Below are 16,020 nucleotides of genomic sequence, written 5' to 3'. Positions count from 1 at the left end.
TTATTATTACTGGTGGTGGTGCTGCACTGCTATTTTCACTATTACTTTTCCATCTCTTCTGCCTTTTTATTTCTGTCTTTTAAAAAATTTTTTATACTACTATGATTCTCATTTATATTGCTTTTCTTATATTTCTCTATTCTCATTAGACCTTAAACTAATTGAGAGCAGGAATTATCTTTTTTTATTTGCATCCCTAGCACCTTGAACATTACCTGGTATATAATTTGCATCTAACAAATGCTTGCTTATTAACTCCTTGATTCTTTATATTTTTTTTTATAGAACATTGATATTTTTATATGAATGTATAAAATTTACGGAACATCACTAAAAAGATGAACTTGGTTTTTGTTTGGGGATTTAAATAAAATTAATCAATGATTAATATTTTGGGAGATGATAACATTTCCTGTTTTTAAAGACATTTTATTTGATTCAATTATTAAATGATTTATATGATTTCTAAAGTAATTTCAACTGAGGGTGCAAAATATTTCTCACAATCTTTATTGCAACAAAAATGAAATAGATTGTCTTTTTCCCCACATCCCAGCTTAATATTTTCATCTTTTCTTTTTCTGAATGTAAGTTGCTAGATTTATAACTAATGAAGATAATGTTTATTAATGAATAATTAGAAATGAATATAATTTATAGTGTTTTAAAGCTTGTAAACCACTGGTCATATTACCTCATTTGATTCCCACAAACAGCTTGCCAAATACCTACTATTATAATTGTACTGAACAGTAAAGGCAACTGAGGATGGGAAAACTTGATTGTCTTGCCCAAGGTTACCTGATTTTCTGTAGTAATTTCTCATTTTCAGCTGTCATTTTTTATTTTTTGTTATTTATTTTTTGTTGATCACATTTCAGTAATTCTTTGTCAAAATATTTCTACAATCTAGTGTTTTGGAAGTAAACTTGTGAATTCATTCTTCTACCATGACAGTCGCCAGAAGAAAAAAAAAGGCTCTGGGTTGCAAGATGGACTTCTGGTGTCATGTCTGTGTTATTTCTGAATAATCTGGTAACTTTCACATCCTGGATACCAAGGAAAAATACAGGAAATACAACCAATTTCAGTGGTTTAAGCTCCATTGTATCAGAATTCAGCTGAACACAGAGGCTGTCCCAATGTTGCCCAAATGGAGCTGCATCCCATTCAGTACCAACATTTATAAATTTTACACTTCTCTCATTTTTCCCTAGGATTTGCCATCACTGACCACAGTTATTCTTCTCAAGACTTGGAGAAAATGAAGCTTAGTGACTTGGTGTTGGGCATTCTCTTCCTTATTCAGATGGGAGTTGGGATTCTTGGAAATTTCTTCCTCCTGGGCTTATATTGCCTTATTTTACTCATTGGTCATAGGCTGAGGCCCATAGAGTGCCTTTTTGCCAACTTAGCCTTGGCTAACTCAGAAGTGCTTCTCTCCAAGGGAGCTCCTCATATGATTGCCTGTTTGGGCATCAAAAATTTCTTGGATCTTATTGGGTGTAAACTTGTCATTTATCTTTACAATGTGGCCCGAAGTGTTTCCCTCAGCATGACCTGCCTCTTGAGTGGTTTTCAGGTCATCACCATCAGTCCCAATAATTCCAGGTGGGCAGAACTCAAAACCAAAGCCCCAAATTGTATTGTCCCCTCCTGTTTCCTCTGCTGGTGCTACTATCTGGTGATAAATTTTGCTTTGCTTGGGACTATGCATAACTCAAGGTATCTGACCAACAACACAGAGATGTGGAATCTAGGCTATTGCTCGGTTTTAGCTCCTGCCTCTTTTAATGCCATACTTTTTGCAATTGTCTTTTCTATTCCTGATGTTTTGTGTGTGGGATTCATGATTTGTTCCAATGCCTATTTAGTGCTTCTCCTACATAGACATCACCAGCAAGTGAAACATATTCACAATCTTCATCTCTCTCCCAGAACTTTGCCTGAGAAAAGAGCCACCCAGGCTGTCCTCCTACTAATGAGTACATATGTCTCCTTTTATTCCATTCATTCCATCTTATCATTTTACCTCTTTAAAATTGACAAACACCACCCCTGGCTCCTGACTGTCTCCGATCTTATAGCAGCATGGTTCCCAGCCATTAGCCCTTTTGTGCTTATCTTCTGTGATTCTCAAGTCTGTAAGTATTGGTATGCTGTTTGGCAGAGGAGAAGTTTCTGCCTCCTATGTGACACTTTCCCCAACTGTACCCCCTTCCAGCATTCTGCCCTAACACTATAATAAACAAATATCTTTCAGAAGCAGGTAGGAGAGGGGAAAGCACACTGGAATCTAAGCATTCTGGAACTTAATATTGGAAAGGACATCTGTGATCATGTATCCAAACTCTTTCTTCTTTTAGAATAGACTGTTCTAGTCTAGATATTGTATGTTCTGCTCTTAGTGACACATATTACAAGTGACATATACAATTCTTAAACTCATGTCTCGTGATTTCAAATCCTCTTTTCTTTACATTATAATAGCAATGTCAAACTCTGGTAGAAACAGAGGCAAATGAGGTATATATAAGTTTTCCTATGGGTCACATAATAACTTTGTTTTAAAATGTAATATTATCTGTATTTTATTTTAGTTTTGCAAATTTTGTTAAATATTTCTTAATAATGCTTTAATCCAGTTAAGTCATACCCAGGAGTGTCAAGAGTCACAATATGATACTCTGGCAGTGTTTTTGAAACCTGTATAAGATCAAATCAGTGCTTATTTTGTATGAACGATATTTTTCCTTTCTTTCTGCTCATCTTGAGTTCTCTACATTGCAAAGGTCTCTAAATATTTTGGGAGACAATATGATACCAAAAATAAGGTACTGAAATTAGAGGTAGGAATGCTTGGGATTTAATGCCAACTGTCTTTTAGGAAAACTTACATAACATTTTAAAAGTCTTGAACTTCCTGAATCTCAGTTTTCTCATCTACATAATTGTGATAATAATACTTTTTCTAATGTCACTGCAAGATTACTTTTGAGGCCAAAAGGGCCTTACTTAAAAAAAAAACTTTAAAATTTAAAACACTAAGTAAATATTTATTATTATTATTAAAAATAATAATTTGAGTTGGATTTTGCATTTTCAACTTCCCTTGAAGTCAACTTTTAGTCTGTTATAATGTCAGCCTCATGCTATACATATGTGAGAACCATGCTGAACAGCTTTTTACTTAGAGGAGATAGATTTCAAATACAAAATTATATAATAGAGATAGATTGATACCTACATGCACATGTACATAGGCACATATTAAGAGTTAGATAGAAATGCAGGTCTTGATAAAATGCTCATATATAGGTATAAGATACATATACATATAAATAGATCCATAATTAATACATATGAACATATTAACAAGATTTAGGTATTTCTCTAAATCTACCTAACATGAAAAGATCAAAATTAATAATACCTCCGATTTCTTCTCTATTGATTCATTCTCTATTGATTCTACAATGTAACTTAATTTCATGCCATATTTATTTATAATTGGGTTTTCATATATCTGGCTGGTTTTACACTCAGGAATCCAGCTGAGCTCATTCAAAGATAGTTTAGTTTAAAGGAAAAACTGTTATCTCTCATTCTGGTATCCCCTAGGATTCTTTATGGTTACCCCTTTGTTTAGCCTCACAAAAACCATCATCCTGCAAAGATATATTGTCTGTCTTTTCCTGTTTTTGTGTAGTTAAGGGAGTTTTTATCTCTTCCAAGGAGATCCCTAGTCTGTTAGTTGTGATCTGCTAGCAAAGACTACAAGATATAGATGGGCCCTCTAGAACAATTAATGTTCCTTAGTTGTTAGACAGGGTCATGATTAGCCTTATTTGAATACCAGGATACCTTAACCGAATTCGAGCCACCTTTCTCAGTAGAGCCAATCATAATGTTCACGCGCCAACACTAAAACCTAGAACATTTTTTCAATGTGGGTCAAAACCATTCTTTGTTTCATGCTAATGAATAGTGTCCCTTCCTTCTCTGGGAGTCACTGGCTTTGCTGAGGTTTCCAGAATGATCCACTTTGTTAAAATTATAAATGTCACCACTAAGAAACAGCTCTAGTACTGAGTCTGTAACACAGTCTACCTTTACTGCATTTACTTACCACAATATCTGTATATCAATCTCTATGGAGTTATCTCTATGTAACATCTGGCCATCATTTATTTAGATAAGCAATGCAGGAAACTTTGTGGCATTACTTTGCATACTTTTATGAGTGTTTTCTGATGGGGCAGAGAAGGAAAAGAATAATTTTAATTGAAAAAAAGGAATAGTATTAATATAGGGAATATATAATAAAAATAACAATAATATAATGTTAATAATATTATAATATAATAAATTATAATATAATTTGTTGTAAGTTATTATTTTATAATATATAATTATATATTATTTTATAATATATAATTATATGTTATATATTATTTATATAATTATGTGTAATATTATATAATATATAATGATAAATATGATAATATAATAATATAACAAATAATAAAATAAAATAATATTAATGATTAATAATAATAATAATAATAATAATAATAATAATAATAAAAAAATAAGGAGTACAAGTGAAAAAAGACAGCCCTATGAAATGGTCTCAGTTTCATTTACACTTGAGCTTCAGTAACATAGCCAGAAAATTATGATATTGGTGGAGATGAGGGGATAACAAATGCTTGGGAGGAGGTATCAAAATGGATTATTTTTGTTTATTTGGCACTCTACTGAGACTGGTAGCATAAGAGAATGACATTTTAAAAATTTTTCAGATTATTGCTACCTATTAAATATTATTTTCTTTTAAAATTGTTTTCTTTTTTAAATGAACCTTAGAAACTGAAGATATAATTCTGGGAAGGTGGCAGAGTGATAGATAATCTGAACAGTGTCATTCCCTTAAACCCTACAGATAATATTAAAAACACCTTGCCTCCTAAAATTGTGAAGTAAAGGATTTTAGGAAAAGGGAAATTTAAACAATCCTCTACAAGGTAATTAATAGAGGACAAATAACTGAAATCCAACTTACCAGAATAGAGATCTTTACGCTCACACCTCCACCTACTCCTTCATAAATAACCTGTGTCCACTTTAGAAAGTTTGTGATACTTATTTCACATATTGTAGAGTTAAAAACAAAACAAAACAAAACACAAGAATCTTATTTTCTGGTTTTTTTAGTTAATTAATTGATTTTTAGTTTTCAACATTCACCTCCATAGGCTTTTGAGTTTTAAATTTTCTCCCCTTCCCACCCTGCATCCCTCCCCAAGAAAGCATGCAATCTGATTAAGTGCTCTCTCTCTCTCTCTCTTTCTCTCTCTCTCTCTTTCTCCCTCTCTCTCTCTCTGTCTCTCCCTCTCTCTCTCTCTCTGTTTCTCTCTCTCTGTCTGTCTCTCTTTATGTATATCTATATCTATATCTATATCTATATATACATATAGTATATATACACACATTCCTATTAAACATATTTTCACATTAGTCATGTTGTAAAGAAGAATTAGAACCAATAGGAGGAACCACAAGAAAAAAAGAAACAAAACAAAATAGAAGAAAGAAAAAGAGAGCAAATAGTATGCTTGGATCTGCATCCAGACTCCATAGTTCTTTCTCTGGATGTGGATAGCAATTTTCCATCATGAAACTTTTGGAGATGTCTTAGATCCTTGCATTGCTGAGAAGAGCAAAGTCTATCAAAGTTAATGATCATACAAGACTGTTGTTACTGTGTACAATGTTTTACTGGTTCTGCTCACTTCACTCAACATCAGTCCATACAAGTCTTTCCAGGTTTTTCTGAAGTCTGCCTGCTCCTCATTTGTTACAGCACAATAGTATCCCATTACATTCATATACCACTTGTTCAGCCATTCCCCAATTGATAGGCATCCCCTCAATTTCCAATTCTTCACACCACTGAAAGAGCTGCTTATAAATATTTTTGTACATGTGAATCCTTTTTCCCCATTTTTATGACCTCTTTGGGATACAAGCCTAGAAGTGATATCCCTGGGTCAAAGAGTATACACATTTTTATAGCCCTTTTGGCATAGTTCCAAATTGCTCTCCAAAATGGTTGAATCAGTTCACAATTGCACCAAAAATGTATTAGCATCTTTTCCAACATTGATCATTTTCCTGTTTTGTCATGTTAGCCAACCTGGTAGGTGTGATGTGGTACCTCAGAGTCTTTTTGATTTGCATTTTTTTTAATCAATAGTGATTTAGAGCATTTTTAACGACTATAGATAGCTTTAATTTCTTCATCTGAAACTTGTCTGTTCACATCCTTTGCCCATTTCTCAATTGGGGAATTACTGGTATTCTTAGTACTCTGTATGTTTTAGAAATGAAGCCCTTGTCAGAGACATTGGTGGCAAAAATTCTTTCCAAGTTTTCTGCTTCCATCCTAATTTTGGTTGCATTGGTTTTGTTTGTGAAAAAACTTTTCAATTTAATGTAATCAAATTTATCCGTTTTGCATTTTGTAATGTTCTCTATCTCTTCTTGAGTCATAAATTCTTCTGTTCTCTATAAATCTGACAGATAAACTATCCCTTGTTCTCTCAGTTTGCATATAGTATCAGCCTTTATATCTAAATCATGTACCCATTTTGACTTTATTTTGGTATATAGTGTAAGATTTTGGTCCACGCTTAGTTTCTGCCATACTCTTCCAGTTTTTCCAGAAGTTTTTGTCAAATAGTGAGTTCTCATCCCAGAAGCTGGGGTCTTTGGGTTTATGAAATAATAGACTACTGTAGTCATTGACTACTGTGTCTTGTGTACCTAACCTATTCCACTGATCCACTACTATATTTTTAGCCAATACCAAGTAGTTTTGATTTTTGCTGCTTTATAATACAATTTAAGATACGGTATTTCTAGGCCACCTTCCCTAGCATTTCTTTTCATTAGTTCCCTTGATATTCTAGACCTTTCATTCTTCCAGATGAATCTTATCATTATTTTTTCTAGCTCCATAAAATATTTTTGATAGTTTCATTGGCATGGCATTGAATAAGTAAATTCATTTAGATAGAATTGTCCTTTTTGTTGTATTAGCTCAGCCCACCCGTGAATAACTGATGTTTTTCCAATTATTTAGATCTAACCTTATTTTGGTGAAAAGTGATTTGTAATTGTGTTCATGTAATTCCTCTAGGATGTGCCTGCGCTGACCACAATTTTTCTTAGCTACACTTGGAGAAGAAAAACATGATGCTTAGTTCCCTGGTATTGGGCTTCCTTATTCAGATGGGAGTTGGGATTCTTGGGAATTTCTCTCTCCTTACTCTATGCAGTTTCACTTTACTCATTGGCTGCAGGCTGACGTCCACAGAGTGCATTTTTTCCACTTAGCCTTGGCCAACTCAAAGCGGTCTCTTTGCAAGTGAACCCCTGGGACGATGGTCACTTTGGGTATCAAAATGTATTGGATGTTGTTTGGTATAAATTTTTCATTTGTCTTCAAAACGTGGCCTATAGTGTTTCCCTCAGCATCACCTGCCTTGTAAGTGGCTTTCAGGTCATCATCGTCAACCACAGTAAGTCCAGGTGCGTGGAACTCAAAATTCAAGCCCCAAAGTGTATCATTCCCTCTTGGTTGCTCTGCTCATGCTTCTTCTTGCTGATAAATTTGACTTTGCTTGCAACTATGCATAACTCAAGATACGTGACTAATAATACAAAGATGTAGCATCTTGGACATTGTTAAATTTTAACTCTTGGCTCCTTTAATGCTTCATTTTTTGTTCCAATTATATTTTATATTCCTAATGATACATGTGTGGGATTCATGACCTGGGCCAGTGCCTTCCTACTGCTTCTCCTGTACAGACACCATCAGCAGGTCCAATATATTCACAGTCATCATCTCTTTCCCAGAATTTTCCCTGAGAAAAGAGCCATCCATACTATCCTCCTACTAGTGAGTACATTTCTCCTTTTATTCCATTAATTCTGCCTTATTATTTTACCTCTTCAAAATGAATGATCATACCCAGCAAAACTGAGCATAATGTTTCAAGAGAAGAGATGTACATTCAACAAAATATGGGACTTCCAAACCTTCTGTATGAAAAGACCAGAGCTCAACAGAAAATTTGACCTTCAAATACAAGACTCAAAAGAGGTATACAAAGGTAAACAGGAAAAAAAAGTATTACTAATAATGGCAAATTATTCACATCCCTAGGAGGGAAGATGACACTTCTAACTGTTGAGAATTGTAATGCCGGCAGTAGAGCCAAAATGGCAGAATAAAAGCAGTAACTTGCTTGAGTTCTCCCCCAAACCCCTCAAAATACCTGCAAAAATAGTTCTAAACAACTTTTAGAGCAGCAGAACCCACAAAAAATACAGAGTGAAACAAATTTCCAGCTAAGACAACCTGGATAGATGATTTGAAAGATCTATTGCACTGGGCTGGGAGAGGAACATAGTTCATCATGGGCACACAGGCAAAGAACAGGCCTCAGCAAACCTGGAGCAGGCCTGAAAGGACTGAATCCAAGGCAGCTGTTGTGATTTCCAGACTTCTCAACATATAAACACCAAAGACAACTTGGAAGGTCAGTAGAAAAGTCTGTGACTCCATTGAGAAAGAAGCTCAGTCCCAGCCCCAGTCCCACCACAGCCCCTGCTTTGCAGCTGTGGCCCACAGATAGAAGAGGAGGTCAAGTGGCTGATCAGAGGAGGATTGCAGGGATCTTTTTGATGGTGGTAAGGAAGGATTCTCTTGCTTTGCTTATACTTGGTTCTGGCTCACAGTTCTGCAGCAAGGAGGAGCACTGGCGTGGTGGAGCTTGTAGTGGTAGTGAAGAGAGAATCCTTCTCACAGTTTCAAGGCAGAAAGGAGTGCTTGTGGTCACTCATAGACCAGAGCACAGGCCAGGAAAGGAGTAAACACCTTGTCCCTTATCATACCACCTAGAAAGAACTAAAAATTTACAGATCCCTAGAAGTATCTCTGAAAACAGCTGCACAAAAACCCCAAAGCTTGGGACAGTACATTCTCCACACTAAAAGCAGACCCCTACCTTAACAAAGAGTTTAAAACTCAAGTAATTGGCTGAGAACATGAGCAAACTGCATAAAAAAAGTTAGACCACAAAATCTTTCTTTGGTGGCAAAGAAGATAAAAACATACAACCGGAAGAAGACAACAAAGTCAAAGCTCCTACATCCAAAGCCTCCAGGGAAAAATATGAATCAGTTCCAGGCCATGGAAGAGCTCAAAAAGGATTTTGAGAAGCAAGTAAGAGAAGTAGAGGGAAAACTGGGAAGAGAAATGAGAATGATGCAAGAAAATCATGAAAAACAAGTCAATAGCTTTCTAAAGGAGATAAAAAAATACTGAAGAAAATAACATCTTACCAAATAGCCTAACCCAAATGACAAAAAAGGTCCCAAAAGCCAATGAGGAGAAAAATGCCTTCAAAAGCAGAATTGGCCAAAGGGAAAAGGAAGTCCAAAACCTCACTAAAGAAAATCCTCCTTAAAATTAGAATGGACCAATAAGAAGCTAGTGACTTTATGAGAAATCAAGACATTGCAAAACAAAATAAAAAGAATAAAAAAAAATAGAATTTGAAATATCTCATTGGAAAAAAAACAACTGACCTGGAAAATAGATCCAGGAGAGATTATTTAAAAATTATTGGACTATCTTAAAGCCATGATAAAAAACAAAAAAGAACCTAGATATCATCTTTCAAGAAATTATCAAGGAAAACTGCACTGATATTGTAGAACCAGAGGGTAAAATAAAAATTGAAAGAATCCACTGATCACCTCCTTAAAGAGTTGCCCAAAGGAAAACTCCTAGGAATATTGTAGCCAAATTCCAAAGTTTCCAGGTCAAGGAAAAAATATTGCAAGCAGCCAGAAAGAAACAATTCATGTATTGTAGAAACATAATCAGTATAACACAATATTTAGCAGCTTCTTCAATAAGGGACTGGAGGGCTTGAAATATGATATTCTAGAAGACAAAGGAGATAGGATTATAGCCAAGAATAATCCACCCAGCAAAACTGAGTATAATCCTTCAGGGGAAAAGAATGGATATTCAGTGAAATGGAGAACTTTCAAACATTCTTGATGAAAAGACCAGAGTGGAATAGAAAATTTGACTTTCAAATACAAGACTCAAGAGAAGCACGAAGAGGTAAGCAGGAAAGAGAAATCATAAGGGACTTATTAAGGTTGAACTGTTTACATTCCTACATGGAAAGATGATACTTGTAACTCATGAGACCCTTTGTCAGTATTAGGATAGTTGGAGTAGATAGATAGATAGATAGAATGATAGATCGAGGGCACATGGTGAATTGAAGATGAAGGGGTGAATCTGGAGAAGAAAATTAAAGTGTGAGAGAGGATTATACTGGGAGTAAGAGAAAGAAAGAGGTAGAATGGGGTCAATCATCTCACATAAAACAAGAAAATAGAGAGGAAGGGAATAAGAGAGCAGGGGGATTATAGAAGGGTGGGCAGATTAGGGAGGAGGTGATCAGAAGCAAACATTTCTGAGGAAGGACAGGGTCAAAAGAGAGAATAGAATAAATGGGGAGTGGGATAGGATGAAGGGAAATATACTTAGTTTTTCACAACATGACTATTATAGAAGTGTTTTCCATGCCTACACATGTATAACCTGTATTTAGTTGCTTGCCTTCTCAATGAGGGTGAATAGGGAGGGAGGAAGGGAGAAAAATATTAAAAATTATTTTCACATGGAACTGAGAAATAAAATATACATGAAATGGGATATAGAAATCTATCCTGCCCTATAGGAAAAAGAAGGTGAAGAGGATAAGAGAAGGGGAGAAGAGATAGAATGGAGGGCAGATTAGGGGAAGGGGTATTTAGAATGTGCTCCATCTTGGGGTGGGGAGGAGGGACAAAATGGAGAGAAAATTTGTAACTCAACATCTTGTGGGAGTGTTAAAAAATTGAAAGTAAATAAATTAATAAAATTGTAGGAAAAAAGAATTGTTATGTCTATGACATTTAAAAGGGAATATACTTAAACAGAGGACATAGGTTTAAGTTGAGTTTGATGTGATGGGTAAAAAAAAATCTAATGAAGTGGTGAAAAGAGATTATACTGAGTGAAGAAGAAAGGAGGAAAGAGACAAGGGTAAATTATATCACATGAAAAGGCACAAAAATCAAATATAGTAGAAGGAAAGAAGGGAGAGAGATGAGCATTGTTTGAACCTCGCTGTCATCAAATTTGTTTCAAAGAGGGAATAACATAACAAGTTAAGCATTGAAATCTAGCTTACCCTATAGGAAGCAGAAAGTGTAAAGGGAAAAGAAAAGGGATGGGGCTAACAGAAGGAAGGGCAGAGTGAGGGAGGAGGTGGTCAGAAGCAAAACTCTATTGAGGAGAGAAAGGGAAAAAGGAAAGAAAAAAACATAAATCGGGGGGAGGGGAATAGGATGGAGAGGAAGACACAGATAGTAATCATAACTGTGAATGTGAATGGGATGTACTCTCCCATAAAGCCAAAATGGATAGCAGAGTGGATTAAGAATCATAATTCTGCAATATGTTGTTTACAAGAAACATTTTTGAAGTAGAGAGATACACACAGAGTAAAGGTAAAAGGCTAGAGTAGAATATATCATGCTTCAACTGAAGTAAAAAAAAAAAAGCAGGAGTAGCAATCCTGATTTCAGACAAAGCAAAAGCAAAAAAATATATTTCATCAAAAGAGATAAGTAAGTCAACTGCATCGTGCTAAAATGCACCATAGACAATGAAGTAATACCCTTACTAAAAACATATGCACCAAATGGTATAGCATCCAAATTCTTAGAGGAGAAATTCAAGGGGTTACAGGAAGAAATAGACAACAAAACTATACCAGTGGGGGACCTCAATCTCCCCCTCTCAGAACTACCTAAATGTAACCACAAAATAAACAAGAAAGGAGTTAAGGAGGTGAATAGAATCTTAGAAAAGTTAAATATGGTTGACTTCTGGAGAAAACTGAATGGGGACAGAAATGAATATTCCTTTTTCTTGGCAGTACATGGCACTTACACAAAAATTGCCTAAGTACTAGGGCATAAAAACCTCACAATCCAATGCAGAAAAGCAGAAATATTAAATGCATCCTTGTCAGATCATGATGCAATAAAAATGACATGTAATAAAGGGCCATGAAAAGAATAAAAACTAATTGGAAACTAAATAATCTAATCCTAAAGAATGAGTGAGTCAAACAACAAATCAAAGGAACAATAACTCCATCCAAGAGAATGACAATAATGAGACAACAGAACTTATGGGATTTAATGAAAGCAGTCCTTAAGGGAAGTTTTATATCTGTAAATATTTATATGAATGAAATAGAGAAATAAGAGATCAAAGAATTGGGCATACAACTAAAAAAAACTAGAAAGAGAACAAATTGAAAATCCCCAATGAAATGTCAAATTAGAAATTCTGAAAACCAAAGGAGAGATTAATAAAATTGAAATTAAGATAACTGTTGAACTAATAAATAAAACTAAAACCTGATTTTATGAAAAAAGTGATAACACAGATAAACCTTTGTTTAATTTGATTTAAAAAATAAAGAAAATGAAACTATCAGCATCAAAGAAGAAAATGGTTAATTCGTCACCAATGAAGAGGAAATCAAAACAATAATTAGGAGCTATTTTGCCCAACTGTATGCCAATATATTTGACAATGTTAGTGAAATGGATGAATATTTACAAAAAAATATAAATTACCTGGATTAACAGAAGAGGAAATAAAAATTCTTATCCCCATTTCAGAAAAATAAATTGAACAAGCCATCAATGAATTCATAAAACAAAAATCTCCAGGGTCAGATGGATGTACAAGTGAATTCTATCAAACAATTAAAGAACACCTAATTCCAATACTATGTAAATTATTTGGGAAAATAGGTGAAGAAGGAATCCTTCCAAATTATTTCTATGATATCAATGTGGTACTGACACCTAAATTCGTTGGAGTCAAAACAGAGAAAGAAAATTACAGACAAATTTCTGTAATGAATATAGATGGAAAAATTTTAAATAAAATATTAGCAAAGAGATTACAACTTATCTTAAGGATAATATACTATGATCAGGTAGGATTAATATTAGGATTGCAGGGCTGGTTCAATGTTAGAAAAACTATCATCATAGCTGACCATATCAACAACAAAAATAACAGAAATCATATGATTATCCAAGTAAATGCAGGAAAAAAAAACATTTGACAAAATACAAAACCCATGCCTATTAAAAATACAAGAGATCATAGGAATAAATGGAGTCTTCCTTAAAATGATAGATAGCATCTATCAAAAATAATCAGCAAGCATTATATGCAATGGGGGTAAGCTAAAAGCATTTTCAATAAGATTGGGGGTGAAACAAGGATTTCCATTATCATCACTGTTATTCAATATTAAGCTAGAAATGTTAGCTGTAGCAATTAGAGAAGAAAAAGAAACTGAAGGCACTAGAATAGGCAAAGAAGAAACAAAGCTATCACTCTTTGCAGATGGTATGATGATATATTTAGAGAATCCTAGAGAATCAAGTAAAAAAAATGCTTGAAATAATAAACAAATTTAACAAAGTTGAAGGATATAAAATAAACCCACACAAATTATTGGCATTGCTATATATTACTAACAAAGCCCAGCAGCAAGAGACAGAAAGAAATTCCATTTAAAATTACTGTAGACATTATAAAATATTTGAGAGTCTACCTGCCAAAACAAAACCAGGAGCTATATGAACACAATTCTAATTACAAATTATAAATTGCAATTACAAAACACTTCTCACACAAATAAAGTCAGATCTAAATAATTGGAAAAATATCAGTTGCTCATGGGTAGGCTGAGCTAATATAAAGAAAATGACAATTCTACCTAAGCTAATTTACTTATTCAGTGCTATTTCAATCAAACTAGCAAAAATTATTTTTTAGAGCTAGAAAAAAAGAACAAAATTTGTCTGGGAGAACAAAAAGTCCAGAATATTAAGGGAACAAATGAAAAGAATGCAAGGGAAGGTGAACTGGCTATACCTGATGTTAAATTGTATTATAAAGCAGCAATCATCAAAACTGCTTGGTGCTGATTAAGAAAGAGTGGTGGATAAGTGGAATAGGTTAGGTATGCAAGACACAACAGTCAATGACTATACTAATCTACTATTTAATAAATCTAAAGACTCCAGCTTCTGGGATAAGAAATCACTATTTAGCAAAAACTGTTGGGAAAACTGCAAAAAAAAATGCATGGTAGCAACTGGGCATAGACCAACATCTGACACCCTATACCAAGATAAAGTCAAAATGGGTACATGATTTAGATATGAAGACTGATACTATAAGCAAAATAGAAGAGCAAAGTATAGATTACCTGTCAGATCTATGGAGAAGGGAAGAATTTATGACCAAATAAGAGATAGAGAACATTATGAAATGCAAAATGGACAATTTTGATTACATTAAATTGAAAAGTATTTTTCTCAAAGCCAATGTGATCAAAATTAGGAGGGAAGGAGAAAACTGAGAAAGAATTTTTACAACCAATGTCTCTGATAAAAGCCTCATTTCTAAGGTATTTACAGAACTGAGTCAAATTTATAAGAATACAAGTAATTTCCCAGTTGATAAATGGTCAAAGGATATGAACAGGCAGTTCTCAGAGGAATAATTTAAAGCTATCTATAGTCATATAAAAAATGTTCTAAATCACTATTGATTGGAGAAATGTAAATCAAAATAACTCTGAGGTACTACATCACACCTGTCAGACTGGCTAACATGATGAAACAGGACAATGATAAATGTTGGAAAAGATGTGGAAAAATTAAAACATTAATACATTCTTGGTGGAGTTGCAAAATGATCCAATTATTTTGAAGAGCAATTTAGAACTATGCACAAAAGGCTATAAAATTGTGCGTACCATTTGACACAGCAATACCACTTATAGGTCTGTATCCCAAAGATATTATAAAAATGGGGAAAAAAGACCCACATGTACAAACATATATATAGCAGTTCTTTTTGTGGTGGCAAAGAATTGGAAATTGAGAGGATGACCATCAATTGGGGAATGGCTGAACAAGCTGTGGTATATGAATGTAATGGAATACTATTGTGCTATAAAAAAATGATGAGAAGACTTCTACTTCCAGGAGCCAAGATGGCAGAGTAAAAAGGTAGTTGCTCTCACTCTCCCCTATCAACTTCTGAAAACCCAGAAAATATCACCCCAGAAAAAAACCCTTGAACAGCTGAACCAGAAGAAAGATCGAGAGCAGCAGTGCAGCAGCCCAGCAAACAGTTCTCCCAGTGCCTCAGCAAAAATAAGGGAAACAGCACTACAAAAGGCCCCAGGTGGATAAGTACCCTGCAGCATTCATCTGAAAAGAGCTGAAGAGAGCAACCTAAAGTCTTCCTAAAGTCCGAGCCTTGCTGATTCCAGCCCAACACCAGGTAAGCTGTCAGAACCTCCAACTGTCAACCAGGAATAGATCCTGAAGCCCAGGTGGTAGAACAGGAAAACACCAACACCTGGACTTCTGAGTGCCTCAATGCGGGGGGGGGTCAAGGGGGTGAAGGGGAACCACTGGAAACCAGCTCAGAAAACCACCAGGTGCCTCAGCACTCTACACAAAGGAATCTCCCAGTGCATTAGCAGAAAGGAGGGAGACAGCACTGCAAGGGGTCCTAGGCAGATTAAACACCCGGCAGCACCCATCTAAAAGGAGCTGAAGAAAGCTAAAGGAAAGGAAAAGCAAGCAACCTCGAATTGCCTGAAAGTTACAGCCTTGCTGATTCCAGCCCAACACGAGGTAAGCTGCCAGAAACCTACAGCCTCCAATTGCCAACATAAGAGGCCCCAGCACACAAAACCAGTGACCTAGGCTCCCAACACAAGAAGCTTGGGTCAGTGCCATCTGTTCCCCAGCAGGAAA

General features: G+C 35.0%; 1 protein-coding gene and 1 pseudogene across 1 annotated transcript; both read left to right on the top strand.

Annotated features, from left to right (window-relative positions):
- Positions 1 to 1,264: 1,264 nt before the first annotated feature.
- On the top strand, positions 1,265 to 2,245 carry LOC110220031 (vomeronasal type-1 receptor 4-like). The gene has a single exon (XM_021003882.1). The coding sequence runs from the start codon at positions 1,265 to 1,267 to the stop codon at positions 2,243 to 2,245; it is 981 nt and encodes a 326-aa protein (XP_020859541.1).
- A 5,015-nt stretch (positions 2,246 to 7,260) lies between these two features.
- LOC110220032 (vomeronasal type-1 receptor 1-like) lies at positions 7,261 to 8,054 on the top strand (annotated as a pseudogene).
- The last annotated feature ends 7,966 nt before the right edge of the window (positions 8,055 to 16,020 follow it).

Source organism: Phascolarctos cinereus, unplaced genomic scaffold, assembly GCF_003287225.1.
Source record: "Phascolarctos cinereus isolate Bilbo 61053 unplaced genomic scaffold, phaCin_HiC Scaffold_726;HRSCAF=1367, whole genome shotgun sequence".
NCBI lineage: Eukaryota > Metazoa > Chordata > Mammalia > Diprotodontia > Phascolarctidae > Phascolarctos > Phascolarctos cinereus.
The sequence above is the reverse complement of the archived record's forward strand: the minus strand, read 5'-3'. Positions and strand labels throughout refer to the sequence as shown.

Excerpts from the sequence above, each read along its gene's own strand:
- LOC110220031 (XM_021003882.1), top strand. The coding sequence starts at position 1,265 with ATGAAGCTTAGTGACTTGGTGTTGGGCATTCTCTTCCTTATTCAGATG.